Source organism: Artibeus jamaicensis, unplaced genomic scaffold (genome assembly GCF_021234435.1).
Source record: "Artibeus jamaicensis isolate MK-2021 breed Jamaican fruit bat unplaced genomic scaffold, CSHL_Jam_final scaffold_804, whole genome shotgun sequence".
NCBI classification, from domain to species: Eukaryota; Metazoa; Chordata; class Mammalia; order Chiroptera; family Phyllostomidae; genus Artibeus; species Artibeus jamaicensis.
The window spans coordinates 162,908-183,956 of record NW_026522055.1 but is presented as its reverse complement, the minus strand read 5'-3'; the positions used below and the strand labels follow the sequence as shown (position 1 = coordinate 183,956).

Below are 21,049 nucleotides of genomic sequence, written 5' to 3'. Positions count from 1 at the left end.
CTGCGCATGCGCTGCGCCCCCCCACCCATAGTGTGGACAGAGATGGTGCGCGTGCGCAGTTGAGACGGCATTACAGAAATGGACCGCGATCGGTGACCCAGGTTTTGCGCATGTGTCCTACTGTTGGTTGAAGCCGAACCCTGGGGGCCCAGGACGCCCTTCTGCACATGCGCAGGAGGCTCAATGACAGTCCTGCGTTGGCTAAGGTGAGGGTAGGGAGGGGGATTGCATGGCCAGGGGAGGGCGTCCCTGCACCCTTTACGTAGTCCTTCCGAGCTTCTCTTATGCTCCTAATATCCACCTCATGGCCCGGATCCCGCAGAAACCAGTTGTACCACTTCAGTGTTTCTGGGCCCTCAAAATGCCCCAGGATCTAAGACCCCTGACCCTTCCCTAGGACCCAGGTCAACGGAGCAGTGTTGGGAGGGGCCCGAGGCGGGCGGATGGGCTCTGCGCGCCGCCTTGGGTAGAGAGAGCTACTGAAAGGAGGTGGAGAGGGCGCTTCCCCCCCAGATGTCCTTTGACTCCTACCCATACCCCTCGTTTAGGCTCGGGGGACAGAGGCTGGCCATGCTGCACGTGGCCCGGGGGGTTTGGGGATCCCGGGTCCGAGGATGGCCCCTTTTGCCCGCGCTCCTCGGCCCCGCCCGAGCCCTGTCCTCGCTGGCGGCCAAGATGGGGGAGTACCGCAAGATGTGGAACCCCACAGAACCACGCGACTGGGCGCAGCAGTACCGGGAGCAGTTCATCCCATTCACCAGGGAGCAGCTGCTCCGCCTCCTGATACAGGTACCGCCCGTCCGGGGGTCCAAGAGCCTGGGGCCTACGACTCCCGGCAGGCCTTGCGGCGGCAGGGCCCTTCGTGCCGTAGAGGGCTGCCCTGGACCCTCCTGGGAATTGTAGTTCCCGTTCCCCTTGCAGTCCCAAGTGGGCGGGAAGTGAGTTGGCATGTTAACTAGAAGACCTCTCAGATGCAAATGTAGCAGCGATTCCCGACTCCACCTTGTTCTGGGAGCTGTAACAAGCACTTTCTACTGCACCGTTTCCCCTCTGTAAAACAGGTATAATCATCATCCTCATTAGGCTTATTACTACCTAATAATGATTATTATACCTGTGAAGTTATAACCATAATTATTATCACATTGTTTGAGCTCTTATTACATGGCACCGTGCCAAGAATTTTCCATGTATTAATTGAGTCGTCAGAACAACTCAATGAGAAAGATACCACCATCACCTCCATTTTATAAATGAGGGCACTGAAGAGGGGAAGGAAAGTGACCAGCATAAATATTTTGTTAGCATACATGCACCCTGCAGTCAGACAGGCCCACACCGGAGTCTCTAGTTTCTCTCTATCTCTCTGAGGAAGCCCGCAGCAGGTGGCTTCCCTGAGCCTCAATTTCCCCCTCTGAAAAATGGGGGTGATGGTTCCCCTGGCCCATGCATCTCTGGAGGATGACAGCATAGTAATCTGTAATCTGTTACAGATAATTCAGTAATCTGTTTTTCACCACACCGGGTTACCTCAGCCACTTGGTCGGTAAAATTGACACCCTCCCCCAAACAAAACAAAATTTTGAAAAGCCCAGGGCTCTGACTGTCTGTATGGGCTTCCCTGGAAAGAATTCCTCCCCGTGGGGAAGGGGATGGAGGCCTAAAGAGCAGTTTTGCTTCCTGAGGTGACAGGAATTCCACTCCAGTCCTGCGGAGAAGGCAGCTTTGGAGGAGTTCTCAGCCCACGTGGACTTCTGCACCTTATTCCACTACCACCACATCCTGACCCGGCTGCAGGTGAGGGCGGCCCCTCCTGCTCTGCAAGGCTTGTCTGCTGGTCCGTGCATTCAGTGAAAGTTCCCTGGGCACCTCCATGGAACCTGGCCCCGTTTTAAGTCCTGGGGATGCTGTGGTGAACAGGACAGATGAAGTCACACCCTCCGGGAGCCAGCATTCCAGTTGGAAGACAATAAATAAACGAGAACTAGGTTGCCCAGAAGTGATCAATGCTGTGCAGAACCATGAAGCAGAGATTGAATCAGATTAGACAGGGATTAGATGAGGGCCTGTTTTAGATCGGGTGGTCAGGTGAGGTTCTCGGGTAAAGAGGTAACAGGTAAGCTAAGACCTGAGTGAAGAGAAGGAGTGTGCTGCCCTGGCCGGGTGGCAAAGTTGATTAGAGCTTTATCCTGTGCACCAGAAGGTTTCGGGTTTGATTCCTGGTTGGGGCTCATAGGCTGTGGTGAGGACTTGCCTTTTAGTCTACGTAAGGGCTGGAAGGCGTCAGCGTTCGGCTGTGTGTGCAGGGTGAGGAGGGAAAGAGGAGTCCGAGGTGCCTCCAGTGGCTCTGGCCTGCTCACCCAGGGGGATGGAGCTGCCGTTTTCTGGGTTGTGGAAGATGGTGGGACAGGGGCGGGAGGCAGATCTGCAGGGGAGATTGAAAGCGCAGCTTTGGACTTAGGAGTTCGAGCCATCACCAGGTAGAGATATGGACTCGAATGTGGAGTCTGGAGGTCCAGGGAGGGGTCTGGGCTGAGAAGCAACCCTGGGAGGATCTAGATGGTACTAAACGGTACCGTGAGGGGAGTGAGCTGAACCCCCAAGGGTGTCAGCCTTGAGACAAGTAAGGGGAAGTGGAACTGGGGAGGAGGCTGGACAAGGAGCAGCGGGAGAGAGAAGTGGAACCCCAGGAGGGAGTGGTGTTGGAAGCTAAATTCTGTGGGATTTTTAAAGATTTTATTTATTTATATTTAGAGAGATAGGAGAGAAACATCAATGTGTGGTTTCCTCTCTCATGCCCTGATGCGAGGCCTGGCCTGCAACCCAGGCATGTGCCCTGACTGGGAATCAAACCTGCGACCCTTTGGTTTGCAGGCCGGCACTCAATCCACTGAGCCACCAGCCAGGGCAGGAAGATAAATTTTTAGCATCTCCTCCTTCTCCTGCCTGGGTCCTGCCTGTTTTGAGGGCCTGCAAGACCACTCTTCAATTCATTAATTTTCTAGAGGGACTCCCAAAGCTGAAAAAAGCTGTTATGTTCACAGTTATACTTTATTATAGCAAAAGGATAGTGAAAAAATTAGCAAAGGAAAAAGGCGAGGGGGCAGGGTTCAGGAGAGACCAGGTGAGAGCTGCTACTGTCCTCTCTCCATTGTGTCACATGAACCACCAGTGACATGTGACCACACATGTGGAATATTACCAGCCGGGGAGGCTCACCCAGGAAGCTTTGCTCAGGGTTTTTACTGGAGGCTGCTCACATCGGCCTGGCTGGCCACCTGTATGGCTGCTCTAGTTACTCAGTCTCCAGCCTCTGCAGAGGTCAGCCGCCATCAGCCCCATTCGCGGAGGCAGAAACCAAGGCCCGAAAGTGCCCGGGAAGGGCCCAAGATTGCACAGGTCACAAGCAGCAGAGGCAGGATTGGTGGCCCTGTCCACCTGCCTCCAAGCTCTGCCCCGGGTGTCGCAGGAAGAAGTCAATGAGCCCAACACAGGGTGAGCGCTCGGCAAGGAGGGGGTATTGTCCGTTGCTGCTATTTGAAGCAAAGAGGGGACCTGTAGGGGGATGTGGCAGTGTGCAGTGAAGGGTTAACTCAGCAGACCCCGCTTGTCCAGACCCTGCACATTTCAGACAAAAGGCTGGCCAGTGAGAGGCTTCTGGGAGGGAATCTCTAAGTCCTTGGGATGTCCTGCCTAATAAGAGTGTCTTGGTTCACCCAGAACCTTGGGCCACATGGGATAGTCTGTGCCAGGGGTGTCAAACTCATTGTCACCAGGATCACGTCAGCCTCATGGTGGCCTTCAAAGGGCCGAAATAATCTTAGGACTGTATAAATGTAACTACTCCTTCACTGTTAAGGAGTTGAAATTACATTTGGCCCTTTGAAGGCAACCACGAGGCTGATGTGGCCCCAGTGAAAATGAATTTGACATCCCTGGTCTATGCTAAGAATGAATTGCCCTGGTTCAAAAGCTAGGCGTGTTCCCTCAAGTCATGCAGGTGACCTCGGCAGGTGGCCTTGGCAGGTGACCTCTCTCCACTCCTCCTTTCCCTTATTCATTCATTCATTGAATTTGCTCAGTACATACTTGCTGAGTACCAACTGTGCCCCTCAAACGGTTCCAGGCCCTGGGACACAGCCGTGAGCCCGACAGCTGGGTGTGTCCACCTCATTCGGTCATGTTCTCGTGAGGGACACAGACCCGCAAGAGGGCAAAGGAGGAACGTATGTTAAGAGATGCCCAGGTCTAAGGAGAGCGTTGCCAGGTGAAGTACGGGATGCCTCGTTTGTTCACGTTGCCATAACAAATTACCATGAACCAGGCGGCTTAAAGCGGCAGGTGTGTGTTCTCTCAGAGTCCAGGAGCCGGGGGCAGAGTTAGTTTCTTCTGGTGCCTGTCAGGGGCTGATCATCCCAGGCCGCTCTCTCATCGCTTCTGGTGGCCGCTGGCAGTCCTTGGCCTGTGGACACATCACCCCATCTCCGTCTTCACATCACTGTCTTCTCTCTGCCTCTTTGTGCCCTTTTCCGTCTCTTACCGGGACTCTGTCATCGGATTCAGGGCCTGCTTTACCCACGATGATCTCATCTCAAGCTTTTCTTGAATTACACCTGCAGAGACTCTTTCCAAATGAGATCATATTCTGAGGCTCTGAGAGAACATGCATTTTTAGAGGGCACGATTGAACCCTCTCTACCCAGTTAAATTTGAATTTCAGATGAGCTATGAATAATTTTTTAAGTGCAGTTATGTCCCATGCAATACGGTCCTCAAACATTGCATGGGAACACACTTAAACTGAAAATTGTTCGACATTGATCTGCAAATCACATTTAACTTGGTGTCCTGTATTTTATTTTAATTCGTTGTGTTTATTTTTGCCTAAACCTGGTAACTAACTAATGAGAAGAAGAAAGCAGAGGTGTTTTGCAGTTTTAGGTAGGGTGGTCAGGGAAGGCCTGAGGGGTTGGCGGTTGAGCAGAGATCTGAAGGAGGCAAGAGCAAGCCGGGTGGAGAGCTGCAGAACAGTAAGTGCAAAGGCCCTGTGACAGGAGTATAGGAGGAACGGCAAGGAGGTCAATGGGGCTAGAACTTAGTGAGCAAGGGGGACAGGGCTGGAGTTGGGGGCACAGGTGGCCATGGGGCCAGATCCTGCAGGGCTTTGTGGGACACGGTGAGGACTTTGGGTAAGCTGGAAGCCAAGGGCCAGCCCTGAGCAAAGGGACATGAGTGGACTTAGATTACAACAGGCGCCCTCTGGTGACCATGTGGGGAACAGCAGGGTGGGGATGGAGGATGGGAGCCGGGGGACACCCCTGCTTGAGGTACCACAACATTCTGGGGGTACAGGTGGCTCAGACAGGGGTTGAGAAGTCGTTGGATTCTGGATCTGTTTGAACGTGGTGCCATCAGGATTTGCGGATGGGTTGAATGTGTGAGACAGAGGTGTCCAGGGTGACCCCAGACTTTGGGCCTGAGCACCTAGAAGGGTGGACTTGGCCTCTTCTGAGCTGGGGAGGTTGGCGGGAAGCGCAGGAACGGGACGCAGCGGGTTTGAGAGGATGCCCGTCGGGTGCCCGTGTGGAACTCTGAGGCGCCAGCTGGCCACCGTGTGGGAGTGTTAAGTAGGCTGTTGGCTGCGTGAGTCTGGAGTTTCAGAAAGACGTCCCAGACTGGAGGCAAATCTGGGAGTCCTCCGGAGACAGATGGTATTTGAAGTCCCCAAGGGAATGCTTGAGGACAGAGGGTGGCAGCCATGGCCACGCAGCCCCGGGGACATTTTTCATCCTATCAGCAGGTGTGTGCTTGAGGCCTGGCCGGCTGCTGGGCCTCACTGAGGAGCCGGCTTTAGCCTGTCGCCTGCCCTCAGGGAGCCGAAGTCAGCTGGTGGGGACAGTCATGAACGAGATGCTCTTTCCCAGTGAATGGAGAGGTTCAGACTGTCACCTTGCAGGCCACACTCCCTGTGAGCGGCTAACAAAGCTGACCGTGGTTTCTGTGCCAGGGTCCATGTGCCGTCTAGACAGAGGAGCCCCTTTCCCTAGCCAGGGGCTGTCTCTTAGCATAGCCCCATCCCCATGTGGCTGTTACATTTGGGATCACTGAAATGAAGTAAGATTTTCAAATTCTGTTCCTCAGTCACATTCACCACATTGCAAGCCCTCAGTGTAGCCACCTGTGACCCATGGCAACCTGGTGGGCGGGGCTGTCTGGATGTTCCCTTCACCGCAGGGAGTTCCGCTGGGCGGTGCTGCTCTGTACCATTCATTCCCATCCATGGGTAACAAGTGGACAGGTCTCCAGCATCAATGGTGCTTCTTGGGTCTGGCTCCTGGGTGCAGTGCCCACCCTGCCCGGCCGTACAGGTGGCCTTGCTCAGCCTGGGCAATGCAGGGAGGCTCCCAGGGAGTGACACGGGAGCTGGAATACGGTGGAGGAGGAGGAATTCAGTGGGGGAAGGGGAAAGAGGCGGGTGGGGGCGTGTGGGTCGGGAGAGTCTCCCAACAGCATGTGCAAAGGCCCTGTGGCTGGTGTACAGGGACCAAGGAAGAGGCAATGTCAGGGGCTGGGAGGGCTCGCAGGCTGCAGTGCAGGGCATGGTCCTTCCTGAGGGTGGTAGGAGCCTTGGAAGGGTTTTGGCAGGAGGCTGACATGGTTGGATGTGGGATTCCTGATATACCACTTCCCAGCTAACCTCTCAGTGCCTCAGTTCCCACGTCTGTCAGTGAGACTAACAAAAATCCCATTCTCACAGGTGAGAATGTGTGTAACGTGCTTCAGATAGTGCCTGACACGGAGTTAGTGCTGTGTAAGGTCGTCTTTCTCATTTGTTACTATTATTGTTATTGTTTGCTGAGCTGTCTCCGGCTGCCAGGTAGGGGACAGATTAGCAAGGGTGAGGGGGTGAGGGGATTTGGGGAAACCATTGAGAAGGCTGTTGGACTCAGCCAGCTCGGAGGAGGCCATGGCAGTGTGGACCAAGAGGAGAGGGCTGGGCCAGGTGGGGATCAGCATGGAGGTGGAATGGGGGGCTGGTACTGTATTCGGGAGGGAGCAGCTGGGGTCACCTGCAGCACCCAGGTTTCTGGCTCGAAGCCCTGGTGGATATGCAGTTCCCAGAAAGGAATCTGGCTCATAGCGGACGTGTGATGAATGCAGATTTCTCTCGCTTCCAGCTGAGAGATGCCCCCACTCGCAAACTTGCAGCTCAGCTGTGGCAATGGGATTGCTCAGGGTCACGAAATGAGTGCCCACGTGGCCTGGGGGACCTGCCATTACAGGCCTTTGCTTTGGCCCCAGGTCCTGTCCTCGGTCAGCATGTCCCCTGCCACCCCGGGAGTTATTTCAGGAGGATTAGCTGGGGCCTGACTGTCCCTGCCTCACCCAGCTCCTGGCTCATTTGTTTCTGAGGCCCCGGCCCTCCCCACCTCCAAACCCATGCCCAGGCCGTTCCTCCCGCTCAGAGTACCCTCTCCTCTGTCCTTGCACTAATTCAGAGTCACACCTGGCCTAACCAGGTTGTTCTGTAGAGACAGTCAGAGAGGGGATTTAGGGACTGGTTTTATGGAGGGGTGATTTCCCTCTGAGGTTCGCTGGTTGGTGTGGAACAGTCATAAATCATCTTGAAACTCAATCTCTCCTCAAGCAAAGCAGGCTAGGCAGCTAGAACCTCACTCATTCATTCAACAGTTTTTGGGGGGTGGGTGGGTGGATAACATGAGGTGGGCAAGGCAGCGGCTAGTTCTACAGGGTCTTTGAAGGTCCTGGAAGGACTCTGGACTTTATTCCAAATGCAGTAGGAAGCTGTTGGAGGGGTAGGGTGTGCGCTTTGCCATGGCCTGGTGGGGGATGGCTCCGAAGTGGCGCCGGCAGGAGCAGGCAGAGCGGAAGCCCGGTGCGGTTGCGCAGGCGCAGGGCGGAGGTGGCTTGGACTGGAAATGGCAGTGAAATGGAAGGGAAGAGGGAGTCAACAGTGAGTCAGAGGTTAGAAGAGTCCAGATGCCTCCAAAGTTTCTTTTTCTTTTTTTAAAGATTATTCTTAGAGAGAGGGGGAAAGGAGGTAGAAAGAAAGGGAAATAAACATTGATGTGTGAGAGAAACATCGATCGGTTGTCTCTTGCACGCCGCCAACTGGGGACCTGGCCTGCAACCCAGGCATGTACTCCGACTGGGAATTGAATTGGCCACCTTTTGGTCCACAGGCCAGTGCTCAGTCCACTGAACCACACCAGCCAGGGCAAGATTTCTGGTCAGAGCCTCCGAGTAGGTGGTGGTACCATTTCCTAAAAGAAGACTTGGGTGTGGGGGGTGGGGAAATGAAGCCTGTACCTTGGGCCACATTAGAGGCAAGGTGCTGTGCAGCATCCAGGTGGAGAGGTCAAAGAGGTCAGGGGAGAAGCCAGGGGTGGTTGAGGGGAACGGTTAGAGACAGGAAATGCAGAATGGTGTTTGTGTTGGAAGGCTGGGGTGGGGGTGTGGTCTGTGGGCTGGGCTTGCTGTATTTGAGGTGACTGTGATATCCCAAAAGAAATTCCAAGCCCAGGCCGAGTGGCTTAGTTGGTCGGAACATCATCCGTGTACACCAAAATGTGGTGGGTTTGATCCCCGGTCGAGGTTCGTACGAGAGGCAACTGATTGATGTTTCTCTCTTATATCGTTATTTCCCTCTAAAGAAAAAGAAAAAGAAAAAAATCAATAAAACATATCTTTGGGTGAAGATTTACAAAATACAAAATATCTCATTAAAAAATAAATGTCAAGTAGACAGTTTGTATGAGGTCATATAGAGGCTTAGCTGCTGTAACAAGTAGACCCCCACCATCAGGTGATTTAAAGGAGATGGAGGATTATTTTTCTCCCACTTTAACAGCCCTGTGGCAAATGGGCCAGGGTGCATAGGCTGCCCTGTTCCACATGAGATTAGGCGTGGACCCAGGTTCCTTCCATCTTGTTGCTCTGCAGTCCCTTAGGGCACTGTCTTCATCACTGCGTGGTCAAAACTGGGACACGGGTAGAACAGTGTTCTACAGGGGCTGAACGAGGAAAGAGTGGAAGCTCTGGGGGCGGGGCAAGAAGTGAGAGGGAAGATACATCCATCGCTTCTGCTCCCATTCTGCGGATGAAACCTTAGTTTTCTGACCACACAGAGCCTCAAGGGAGGCTGGGAAATGTAGTCTCTCTGGGCAGTCTGTGTCCACCTTCACTTCCCTTCCTGTGGGAGAACCGGAGAAGGAATGCGCATGCGCTGGAATCGGGAATTAGGTCCAAGATTCAGAGAGGTCTGGGTTGGAGATGTGAGTGGCCAGTTTATCTGCAGGAGAGGGTGTTTAGCCCTGGCTGGTGTGGCCCAGTGGTCTGGGCGTCATCCCGCAAACCCAAAGGTCGCTGATTTGATTCCTGGTCAGGGCACGTGCCTGGGTTCCCCTGGGTTTCGGGCCTGGGGCCCGGTTGGAGGTGCGTGAGAGGCAACCGATCATGTTTCTCTTGCACATCAGTGTCTCTCTCCCTTTCTCTCTCCCTTCCTGCCCTCTCTCTGAAAATAAATAAATAAAATATTTGAAAAAGAGAGAGAAAGACGGTGTTTGAGGGTATGGGAATGGTGAGGCCACTCAGAGCGAGCTTGGCGAGAAACAAGGGAAGGGGGATCCGAGTCAAGCCCTGGGGTACCCCATCATTTAAAGGGTGGGGCCAGGAACATACTGAAATGTAGCCACGACCCCTTTATGCTGTGACCTTGCTTGTTTTTCTTCTGACTCTCTCCTCAGGCCTTATATGACCCCATCAACCCTGACAGGGAGACCCTTGACCAGCCTTCACTCACAGACCCCCAGCGTCTGTCCAATGAGCAGGAGGTGCTTCTGGAGCTGGGGCCCCTGCTGGCCCAGGCCAACTTCTCCCCACTCTCCGAGGATGCCCTGGCCTACGCGCTGGTGGTCCACCACCCTCAGGATGAGGTCCAGGTACCTGTCTTCTAGCGGAGAACCAACCTTCTAAGAGGCCTGGGGGCAGGGCTGGGGCCTTTGGGAAGCAGAGGCCACTGGGAGTTGTAGTCCTCAAGGCAGGATACCCACCCACATAGCGCCTTTGGTGAATTAGAAAGAGCTGTTTCTCAGGCCACTTCACTGCCATCTGTTGGAAGCATCATAAGATACGATCTTCTTAGAACTAAAGACTTTATTGCCATCCACCAGAAAATTGTCATAATAAATTATACAAAATGTTCAAGTCAACAAAATTATAATTTTTCAAGTCAACAAAATTATAATAAAACTACCAAACTCTCCCCAAATTCCACATGTTTGTGATTTTTAAGAGGTACTTTTTACGCAGGACGTGTTTTATTGCCCCTGAAGTTGGGATGTGACTTATAAGTAGTGGTGTGATCTAGTTTAATTGGCAATCCATTTTCTCCTTTAGCTGCTTTATAAAATCACGGAGCGGCCAAAAATCAGTGGCATCTCAGGGTCGGGGAACGTGGCAGCGCTGGCCAGCGTGTGCAACGAGCCACCCTTATGTCGCGTACCTCCTGGGCCACCGTACATGGGTGCCGTGCCCAGGCGCGGGTGCTGACTGATGAGCTTGAGAGATGTGGCGACCTCACTGGGGGCGGGGGGGAAGACATCTTATTTCAGGATTTGCCCTCACACTCCAGCCCGTGCTCAGCTGCCTTTGCTTCCTTTGTCCCCCTTGGCAGGTGACAATAAATTTGGATCAGTACATCTACATGCAGTTCTGGGCCCTGGGCCAGAGAGTTGGACAGATGCCTCAGAAGCCCAGGGTGGGCTCCAAACGTCGCTTCTTCCTCAGGTCATCCCCTGCAGAGAGGTGAGGCGGCCCTTGTTCCCCAGCTGCAGCAAGAGGGAGCAAGGTTAGAGTCAAGAGGGGACTGGCAGGTCAGTGCCTGGGTCTGGGTGTCTGGGGCCTCGGTGGGAAGTCGAGAAAAGGGGGCAGGATGTATCATCCAAACGCTGCTTTTTCTTCCTGAGGGAAAGTAGGAACTACAATTCCCAGGGGAAGAGAAAAGGAAGGGACACGTGTCCCATTTGCCAAACGAAGGAAACTGGGCTCAGAGAGGGAAAGGCCACATGCTGGAAAAGTTGCGCAGCCAGGATTCTGATGAACGTAACTTTTTAAAACATTTTATTTTTTTATTGATTATGCTGTTACCATTATTCTATTTCCCCTCCTCCATTCCCCTCCACCCTGCACAACCCTCCTCCACCATTCTCCCCCCTTTAGTTCATGAACACTTGTCTCAAGTTCTTTAGATTCTATATTTCTCCTACTATTCTTACCCTCCCCCTATTTTCTATCTACTGTCTATGCTACTTATTTTCTGTACCTTCTCCCCCCTTCTCCTTCTCCCACTCCCCTGTTGCTAACCCTTCATATGATCTCCATTTCTATGGTTCACTCCTGATCTAGCTGTCCTTTTAGTTTGCTTTTGTTTTAGGTGTGGTTGTTAATAACTGTGAGTTTGCTGTCCTTTCACTGTTCATCTTTTTTATCTTCTTTTTCTTAGGTAAGTCCCTTTAACATTTCATATAATAAGGGCTTGGTAATGATGAACTCCTTGACTTTGATCTTATCTGAGAAGCACTTTATCTGTCCTTCTATTCTAAATGAAAACTTTGCTGGATAGAGCAATCTCGGTTGTAGGTCTTTGGTTTTCATGACTTGGAATACTTCTTTCCAGCCCCTTCTTGCCTGTAAGGTGTCTTTTGAGAAATCTGCTGACAGTCTGATGGGGACTCCTTTGTAGGTGACTGTCCCCTTATCTCTTGCTGCTTCTAGGATTCTCTCCTTCATTTTAATCTTGGCTAATGTAATGATGATGTGCCTTGGTGTGTTTCTTCTTGGGTCCAACTTCTTTGGTACTTTCTGAGCTTCCTGGATTTCCTGGAAGTCTATTTCCTTTGCCAGATTGGGGAAATTCTCCTTTATTATTTGTTCAAATAAGTTTTCCACTGTTGGCTGTGCCTTTCCCCCTTCTGGTACCCCTATAATTAGGATGTTGGAACGTTTAAAGATGTCCTGGAGGTTCCTAAGACTCTCCTCATTTTTTTGAATTCTTGTTTCTTCATCCATTTCTGTTTGGTCATTTTTTTCCTCTTTCTGGTCCACTCCTTTGATTTGAGTCTCAGTTTCCTTTCCATTACTATTGGTTTCCTGTGCATTTCCATTCATTTCAATTAGTTTAGCCTTCATATGTTCCTCTAATTTGTGGCTATAATCAACCAGTTCTGTGAGCATCCTGATCACCAGTGTATTGAACTGTGCATCTGAAAGTTTGGCTATTTCTTCGTCACTTAAAGTTATGGGCTCTGGGACTGTGAGATCTCCTTGAGCCATTTTGATCTGTTCGTGCCTGTTATGTTCGAGGAGAGGTGCCTTGGTGTTTCCCAAGGTCGCTGGGTTGTGACCTGTATGTGGGGGCAGGGTCAGAGAGGGAGCAATGGCGGTCCTCTCCGCTCGCCCCCGCCTGCTTATCCTAGCGCAAATGTGCGAGTCTGCTGCCCTGCACCAGTCCCTGGGGCCTGCGAGATCTGTCTCAACTCTCGCCTCTTCACTGGTTTATCTGCGTGCAAATGTGCGACCGACCGCAGACAGCCAGCAGCGCCCCTTCCCTGGGTTCCGTCCGTAGCTAGCCCGCACCTGGGATCCGCACCCCTGGCTGCCTGTGCACCGCCTGGGTCTTTTTTGCTGGACTGGCTCCGCTGCTGGTTTCGCCCCTCTCACCAGTTTAGCTGAGTGGTTCGTTGTTTCCAGACTCTGTATTCAATTTTCTGTGTGGTTTAGTTATGCTTATTGTTGTTAAAACTTTGTTGTTTTTAGATTTTGTTGTGCGAGGACGAAAAGTGTTCCCACCTACACCTCCATCTTGGTGGAAGTCCTTGTTTTGTTTTTAAATTAATTAATTTATTTATCTTTAGAGGGGAAGGGAAGGAGAGAGAGAGAGAAATATCAATGTATGGTTGCCTCTCGTGCGACCCCTGCTGGGAACTGGCCCACAACCCAGGCATGTGCCCTGACTGGGAATCGAACTGCGATACTCTGGTTTGCAGGTCCGCGCTTAATCCACTGAGCTACACCAGCCAGGGCCTTTTTTTTTTTTTAAATTTTTATTTTAGAGAGAGGGCAAGGGAGGGAGAAAGAGAGGGAGAGGAACATGGATGTGAGAGAGAAACATCAGTTGGTTGCTTCTCACATGTGCCCCGACTGGGGACTAAACCCACAACCCAGGCATGCGCCCTGACAGGGAATTGAACGGGTGACCTTTTGGTATGTGGGAAGACGCCCAGCCCACTGTGCCACACCAGCTGCGGCAAACATCTTTTTTTAAAAGATTTTCTTTATTTACTTTCAGAGAGAGGGGAAGAAAGGAAGAAAGAAAGGGAGGGAAACATCAGTGGGTGAGAGGTACATTGATCGGTTGCCTCTCACACTCCCGCAACTGGGGATCTGGCCTGCAACCCAGGCATGTGCCCTGACTGGGAATCGAACCAGCCACCTTTTGGTTTGCAGGCCGGAGCTCAATCCACTGAGCCACACCAGCCAGAACCAAATGTCATATTTTTAACAGAGGACATTCAAATGCAGAGTAGGGCCAGGAGAGCCAGTGGGCCTGTCAGTCACCCAGTCTTTCTGGAAATCAGTTTATCAAATATGGTCTCGAAGCCAAAAAATCCAAACCAAAACAAAAACCAAAGACAAAGAACCCCTTATAGTCCTTAAACCAGTAATTCCACTTCCAGGACACTCTTCCAAGGAGATATTTATACTTGCAGAGCCTGTGTTTAATTACCCGCCTCTCACGCTGCGCTATAAGCTCCACAAAGGCAGTGATTGATTCATTGTGTTGTCTCTCCAGAGCTTCATGGCCCTCCCCGGCGCCTAGCGGACTCTCGGAAATATATGTAGAAGTGGAGTTTGAAAATTAACTAAACAAAGGAATCTCATTCAGCTCCGCTTTGATCAAGTACAGAAAATCAGAAGCACCCCATGTGTCCAGTAATAGGGGATTGTGTGATATGACCGATCCCCTAATGTTGGGCACGTAGCTTATGCCTGCCTTTCCTCCCACCATTGTCGAGCAGCCTTCAAAGTGCCCGTGTGACTGCAGAGCCAAAGAGAGTGTCCTGGGGCTGTGCGGGGAGGTGGTGGTGGGGGGCACCCTGGGCTGTCCTGACCACACTGGCTCCCCATCTCCATTCATCAGGAGGTACTTCAAGCGGGTGGTGCTCGCGGCCCGAACGAAGCGGGGGCATCTGGTGCTGAAGAGCTTCAAGGACACACCCTTGGAGGGGCTGGAGCAGCTGCTGCCGGAGCTGAAGGTGCGCACGCCCACCCTGCAGCGCGCCCTGCTCAACCTCACGCTCGTGGTCTCGGGCGTGGCGGTGTTTGTCAACGTGGGCATGGTGGTGCTCACGGACCTCAAGGTGGGCACGTCCCTGCTGCTGCTGTTCTTCGCTGCCTTCATGGGCCTGCGGGCCTCCAAGGTAAGCTGGGGGTGGGGGGCCACCTTCTGTGTTTCCCCTGCATTCCTTCCCATCTTTCCTCTTCTTTCCTTTGGCCTTCCTACCTTCCCTCCCTCGCTCCCTCCCTCTTCCCATTACCTTCTTTCCTTCTCTCCCTCCCTTACTTATTCAGTACAACCTTGGCCAGGTTCCTTGATCTGTCTGTGCTTCAGTCTCTTCATCTGGAAAACGGGGCTAGTAGAGAGACTCACCTCGCAGGTTTGCTGCAAAGATCGAAGCAGCCGGCCCATGGAAAGCCCCTGGTGCAGCGCCTCTCGTGGGGCGGGTGCTGCCTTTGTGGTCACAGCCACTCTGGGTGCCTGCTTTGAGGGGCGCTCAGTGGCGGGTGCAGGGTGCGTGTTTTAGAGCCAGACCGCCTGGGTTTGAGTTGAGCTCCTCTGTCTTCTAGCTGTGTGGCCTTAAAGAAAATGCTCCACCTCTCTGTGCCTCGGTTCTGGCATCTGCAGAGTGGGGCTGCCCACAGGGCCTGACTCGTAGGGTTGTTGTGGGGATTAAGTTGATCACCACATACAGTGCGTAGAACGGAGCAGGACAGCACAGAAGTTTCTATTTGAGAGTTAGGTGTTGCCATTATTATGATTACTACCACCTGGGCGATTGTGCCCACTGAGCGTGGCCTTCCCCGTCATGGCCCAGTGTCACCGTCACCAGGGAAGCTATTGTGTTGTTATTGTTATTGTTCCCCTTACTGATGCATTCATTGGTTGAGTCTTGTATGCACCCTGACCGGGGATCGAACCTGCAACCTTGGTGTAAAAGAATGATGCTCTAACCAACTGAGCCACCCGGCCTGGGCCAGGGGAGCTGACTTATGAATGCAGTGTCCCGGGCTACAGCCCAGATCTGCCGAATTGGAAACTTTGGGACTGGGGCCCAGGAAGCGATTTTTAACACGCCTCCTTCTTGATTCTACCCCGTGGGAGTGCAGGGCAGGCTCCTGCAACTGTAAAGGTTGTTCACTATCTAAGGGTTCACGGCAGGGGACGGCGGGGGCCAGCGCCCAGCCTGTGCTCTGCCGACCTAGCCACGTGCTCGGTCTCCATGCCCCGCCGGCCCCCAGGGGCTGCCTTGTGCTGGTTCCCCCCAGGTCTGGCACTGGTCCCGGGAGTGTGGACTGACGCGGGGCGTCTGTTGTACTCCATCGTTCACTCGCTGCTTCATTGGTTTGCAAGCTGTTTTCAGCCATCCCAGCGGCTGTTAGGAAGACTGGCAATAAATTCCGCAGATAACAGCCAGGCTCTGCTGGCGGAGAGGGGGAAGGGCTGGGGAAGGGCGCAGGGAGCAATGCCTGACACCAGGGATCAGGCGCAGTTGAGGAGAGCTTTGAAACAGAGGACTGGGAGCCTGGTGGAGGAGGGGCGGGAGGAGCACAGCTTGGGGGGCATGGCTTGGGGGAACTTGCAGGGCTGGGGTGGGCGTGCAGGGTGACATGAGGCCCCAGAGGAGTGGCAGAGGCCTCGCATGCCAAGCTAGGGCCCTGGGCTTCATCTTCCGGGCGGTGGGACCCGTGGAAGGGTTGTGAGCATGAGAGATGCCTGACCCTCAGGCTTTGAAGGGTCCAGTTTAAAACCCAGTTCACAAGTTCATTTAGTGCCATCGTTAAACGTTTTCCCACGCCCCCAGCTGAGCCTCCGAGCTGTGAGTGTGGGCCCTCCCCAGCCTCCTCCAACCGTCCCCTCTCTGTGCGCTTGTTCCCGCCTGCATGGCACTCCTAGATGGCTGTCTCCACTGCAGGCCCTTCTCCCGGTCCCCAAGTCCCACCTGCCCCCCGGGCACGCCCACACCTGCCCAGGCATCCCCACTGGGCTCCGCCTCCATCCTCCCCGAGCCCCCTTCTTCTCTGGATTTCCCACCCGGGACCGGGACTCAGATCAGATGCCTGGGGGGTCATTTTTGCTGAAGGGTGTGCGCCCCTCTTTGTCCTCAAAGAGCTCACCCACTTCTGTGGTCCCCCCAAGCCTCTCTAGATCGGGGTGCTCTGTGCTCAGCCCGGAGCAGCCGACCTGGCCAGGCGGAGCACAGCGTCTCCCCTCCATGCGCTCCTCCTCCTGGTTCTCCACCTGTCGTCCCCCCACTCACCTGCTGGACCCCTGGAAGCGGCCCTCGCCCTGCCCCCAAGTCCGTCAGTCCCCAGCCTGTCCTTGCAGCTCTCTGAGTCTCTGTGCAGCCTCCTCCCCTCTGTTCCAGCCCCAGCTCAGACCCTCCTTCCAGCCTCCCCGGTGGTCCCCTCGGGCCAGTCCGATGGCCCCAGGCTGGCCCTGCTCCCATGCTCACAGCCTGGCATCAAAGACCCTGTGTCCCCAACTCCCTCCAACACAGTTTGATGCTTCATCTCCACCAGAACATACCGGCAGCGCCTCTTCCCTCCACTTCCCTTCCCTTCTCTCCCTTCGCATGTGCCGTTCCTCCTGCACAGATGTCCTTTCCCCCTTACTGAGCAGACCAACCCTGCCCACCCGCTCCGGAAAGCCTCCCTAGACTTCGCTGGCAGGGGTGGTGCGTCTGTGGGTGCCGCCCTACCCTGGTTCACTGTGGGTCTCCTCAGCCCCCCTGCCCCCCGCCCCCGCACAGAGCAGGCCCTGGGCGGGGGGGATGCCCCAGAGACACATCAGGGCTGGTGCTGCCCCAGAGGGAGCGGTGCAGGGCACAGACAGACTGCCACCTACCTAACGGAGGTCAGTGCAGTGGGCACTTCAGAAACCCAAGGACACAGCTGCTCATGTGTGGGAAGCGATGTCCATCCTGAACCTTGACGACGAGGCAGTGAGTTTTCTGGGAACGGCCCAGAGGCCTGGGAGCAGAGTGTGCTCGGGGTGATGTTCAGGGTGGATTGGTGTGTCCACCACGGCTGCATTCAGAAGGAAGGTGTGGGAGGCCAGTGGGGGAAATCCTCAGGGGCCAGGCCAAGGAGCAGGGACTCTCCGAGGGCCCCTGGGAGCCGGGGGAGGTGCTCCAAGCAGGGGAGGAGCAGGGTCCCCTCGGGCTGTGCAGGGACAGACTGGACTGGGGAGACTGAGGTCGGGGTGGGGGTACAGGAGCTGGAGAGATGCACTAGGCAGGCTGGAGAGGAGGGGACAGCAGAGAGTGTTAGGACAGGAGGACCAGGCTGGGGACTGACAGACAGACAGGCTGGTGTGTATGAGGCGGTGAGGACAGTGCCAGGGTCGGGCCTATGGCTGAGTAGATGGTTGGGTTGCCCCAGATACGGACCCCAGGGGAGGAGAGGGGAGTGGGCTGGGGGTTAGATGAGGGAGACCCTGCACTCGGGGTGGGCCGTTGAGCGTTGAAGGGAGCTTGCCGGTGGCAGGAGGCAGACCTCCAGGGAGAGGCCTGATCTCATCGGTGTGCCCTAGAGTGGCATGACCTGCTCGTTCAGCCCTTGAGAACTTGGCACCAGCAGCCCGGCAGGGACAGGCGCGGAGCCCAGTGTATTTTCATCACAGACGGTCCCCAGCACATGTGATCCCTGCATCTCGCCTAGGGATGGCGATTCATTCCGATGCAGGGATACACCCACTGCGCTGGGCTTTTGGAGACAGCCACTGCACAGAGCTGTGCCGCCTGTGCCATGCAGGGCGGGTCTGCGGCTTTCCAGGGATGTGTTGACTTGAGGCATTTTATTTGCCTCGTTCTCCATGTGAGATGGACGAAGCTCTGGGGCAGGAAACACTTGTATTTAAAAGGCAGCCCCCAGCCTGGGTGTGGTAGGGTCCGGGCTCTGTGCCAAGGGTTTCATTAATCGTTTATCAACTTCCGGAGCACTTCCTGTCATCTGCGTCATTCATTTCACAGACAGTGCTACCCAAGGGTTTAAGATCGTAGCCGCTGATTCACAGCCGGTAGGGGGCGGAGTTGGGACTCACTTCCAGGCCTGCGGGGGCAGGACCCAGCAGCCTTGAGCTTATTTTGTGGATATGGAGGAATTTGGGTGCAGGTTTTTAGTGTGAGCCCCAGAGGGCACAGGTGGGCTCTCATTCCCCTTCTTAGGGACCCCAAGAATGGGGAATGGAGTCCAGGTGAGGCGGAGGTCACATGAGAGGCAACCACACATTGATGCTTCTCTCCCTCTCTTTCTCCCTCCCTTCCTCTCGTTCTAAAAGTGGATAAATTGAATCTTTTAAAAAGGAGAATTTTAAAGGAATTATACTTTTAATGCATGAGCATAAATAAAAGAATTAAAATGATTTATATAGATACAGAATTAGTACTACCCATGTGTAATGTGCAACCTTATTTTTCTCTCAAAAATTTGGGCAAAAAAAAGGCATTATACATGGCAAAAATGCATATATAGTGTATTTTTTTCAGCACTTCTCTTTACAGTTTATTATTTTAGGTCTTTTTTTTATTATGGCAGAGCTTTTTAAAATGCAGAAATAGAGCAGTATTGTGAGCTCCCAGGTCACCAGCATCCAGCATCCACAATCAGCAACAGTCGATGGTATTTCTGAAGACTCCCGCTCTCTTATTACCTAATTATTTGTAGCAAATCCTAGACATATCATCTGCAAATACTTTAGTAGTATGCGTCTAAAAGATTAGGACTTTAATTGTAACTAGAAGTTCCAAGACTAAAGCTTGTATAGTCTGGAAATCCTTGAACAAATCCATTTATGCGCATGGGTTGCACGATATTGTTAGTGATCTCAGAGTCTCTGGCGCAGGAGCAGGTGGGTTAAAAATACAAATAGCTGGACGCCAACCCTGGGGACCTGAACCCAAGAGGTCTGGGGAGGTCTGGGGAGGCCCCGGGAGTCCGCGGAAGGGGCCCTTCCAGCGTGTGTGACTGAGGGGGGTGTGTATGGGGCCCGAGCACAGCCCTGCCCCTCCGGGTGGCCAAGCTGCCGCTGTCCCACCCGCAGATGTTCGGACAGCAGCGCAGTGTGCAGGCGCTGGAGCTGGCGCACATGCTCTACTACCGCAGCACGTCCAACAACTCAGAGCTGCTCAGCGCCCTGGCCCTGCGCGCGCAGGACGAGCATGCCAAGGAGGCTCTGCTGGCGCACAGCTTCCTGACCCGGCGGCCAGGGGGCGCTGGCGGCCCGCCAGAAGGTAGGACCCTACCTTGGGATACGCCCCCTCCTACCTACGGAAGGCTAGGGAGCCCCGTCCTTCGAGGCCCCGCCCTGCCCCTATGTGGCCCCGCCTCGCCCCATTTTAGCCAGGCTCCTACCAGGGTTAAGACTCCCCTCAATCCCAAAAATCCCTGCCCCAGTGAGACATCATCCCCATCCTGCTCACCCCCTACTCCCTGCTCCCAGTGGTGAACCTGACCTATTCCAGGATGATCCCAGCCCTCAGCAGAGGGGACCCCTGAATGCAGCTTATGATCTTGATGGATGTAGTTTTTCCCCGGGGTGACCTCCCTCTCCTGGCCTCAGCCTGAGGTGGGGACTTGGACCAGATGCCAGTGTGGCAAGCAGCCTCTGCGCCCCATTTGCTGCTTGATCCTTCCTATAGGAGCCCACACTTTCCCTACAGGAGACTCTTGTCCCTTCCCTGTGTAAACTCCCGGTGGTCCTTTCCAACAGAAAACGCTTTCCTGGCTTGTCCCCACATGAGAGCCTCAGAGCCGAGCTTCCCAGGGCTTGCCCCTCTGCCCTCCTTACAACACCTGCCTCTCCCCCTGCAGAGACCTCCCAGTGGCTCCAGTCAGAGGTGGAGAATTGGCTCCTGGCCCAATCTGGCTGTGAGGTGACCTTCAACGGAACTCGGGCTCTGGGCCACCTGCAAGCCCTAACTCCCGGCACCGAGAAGTACCCGCCCGCGGGTTTCCCGAAACTAGACTCGTTGGGTACAGTAACGCACCCCCAGGTGGTGCCCGGAGGTGGTAACCCCTGACAGAAGCCTCTCTCTGCCCTACCCCGCCCAGCCACCTGGTTGGAAACTAAGCCCCGCCTCCTCCATGACCAGCTGTCAGTCACAACCACTGTGCTTTGCAGCTCCCCAATTTCCAGCCACAGGCAGTCATGTTGCACTTTCTTCCTAAAGCCCCCAGTTAAGGCAGCCTACATTTGCTAGCCTTGCTCTTCTGACTGCGCAGCCCATCAAAGCTTTTTGGTTCTGCTGCTATTCCATCTCCGAGTCCCACCCCCTCTGGTTCGGCTGAGGAGGGAGCGTCAGCCAATCACAGCTGTTCAACACTACCAACCACCCGGTGCAGTTGTGAGGCTGCGCCCTCCCGAGGCCATCTATCATTGTCTTTTTAGCCTGTTCTGGGCAAATTGCCCATCATGTTCACCAAGGCAGAGCCCCAGGCCACACAGCCAATGAAAACCAAACTGCTAGGGACAGCCTGCGGGCTCTCTCAACTTTGGGCGGCCTGTTGTTGCTGCACAGAGGCAGCCAATCAGAATCGCAGAAGGAACCATGATTCATCGACTGCCACGATTTATAAGGCAGGCCATCTGGTCAACCGCTGACCAGCTTGTCCAGGCTGAAGGAGGTGGGAGCCTTGTGCCAGCAGGAACTGGGGGCCCGGAGGAATCATCTTCACCCCAAGGTACACT

At 54.1% G+C, this 21,049-nt stretch overlaps 1 protein-coding gene across 2 annotated transcripts; it reads left to right on the top strand.

The window, feature by feature from the left end:
- Positions 1-49: 49 nt before the first annotated feature.
- Positions 50-20,838, top strand: TMEM143 (transmembrane protein 143). Of its 2 annotated transcripts, XM_037140178.2 has the most exons (8): positions 50-206; positions 549-789; positions 1,693-1,797; positions 9,768-9,962; positions 10,697-10,827; positions 14,222-14,501; positions 19,403-19,592; positions 20,173-20,838. In XM_037140178.2, exons 1-8 carry the CDS (start codon positions 184-186, stop codon positions 20,379-20,381), a joined length of 1,374 nt encoding a protein of 457 aa, XP_036996073.1. In that variant the 5' UTR covers positions 50-183; the 3' UTR covers positions 20,382-20,838. The 2 variants fall into 2 exon arrangements, with proteins under 2 accessions (XP_036996073.1, XP_053515644.1); XM_053659669.1 differs by lacking the exon at positions 50-206 and having other exon boundaries at positions 213-789.
- The last annotated feature ends 211 nt before the right edge of the window (positions 20,839-21,049 follow it).

What these genes read in the sequence shown, in the direction of transcription:
- TMEM143 (XM_053659669.1), top strand. Translation starts at nt 514, where the DNA reads ATGTCCTTTGACTCCTACCCATACCCCTCGTTTAGGCTCGGGGGACAG. An exon ending in TGGGCCTGCGGGCCTCCAAG is followed by an intron (nt 14,502 to 19,402) that starts GTAAGCTGGGGG and finishes TCCCACCCGCAG; the next exon opens with ATGTTCGGACAGCAGCGCAG. An exon ending in CGCTGGCGGCCCGCCAGAAG is followed by an intron (nt 19,593 to 20,172) that starts GTAGGACCCTAC and finishes CTCCCCCTGCAG; the next exon opens with AGACCTCCCAGTGGCTCCAG.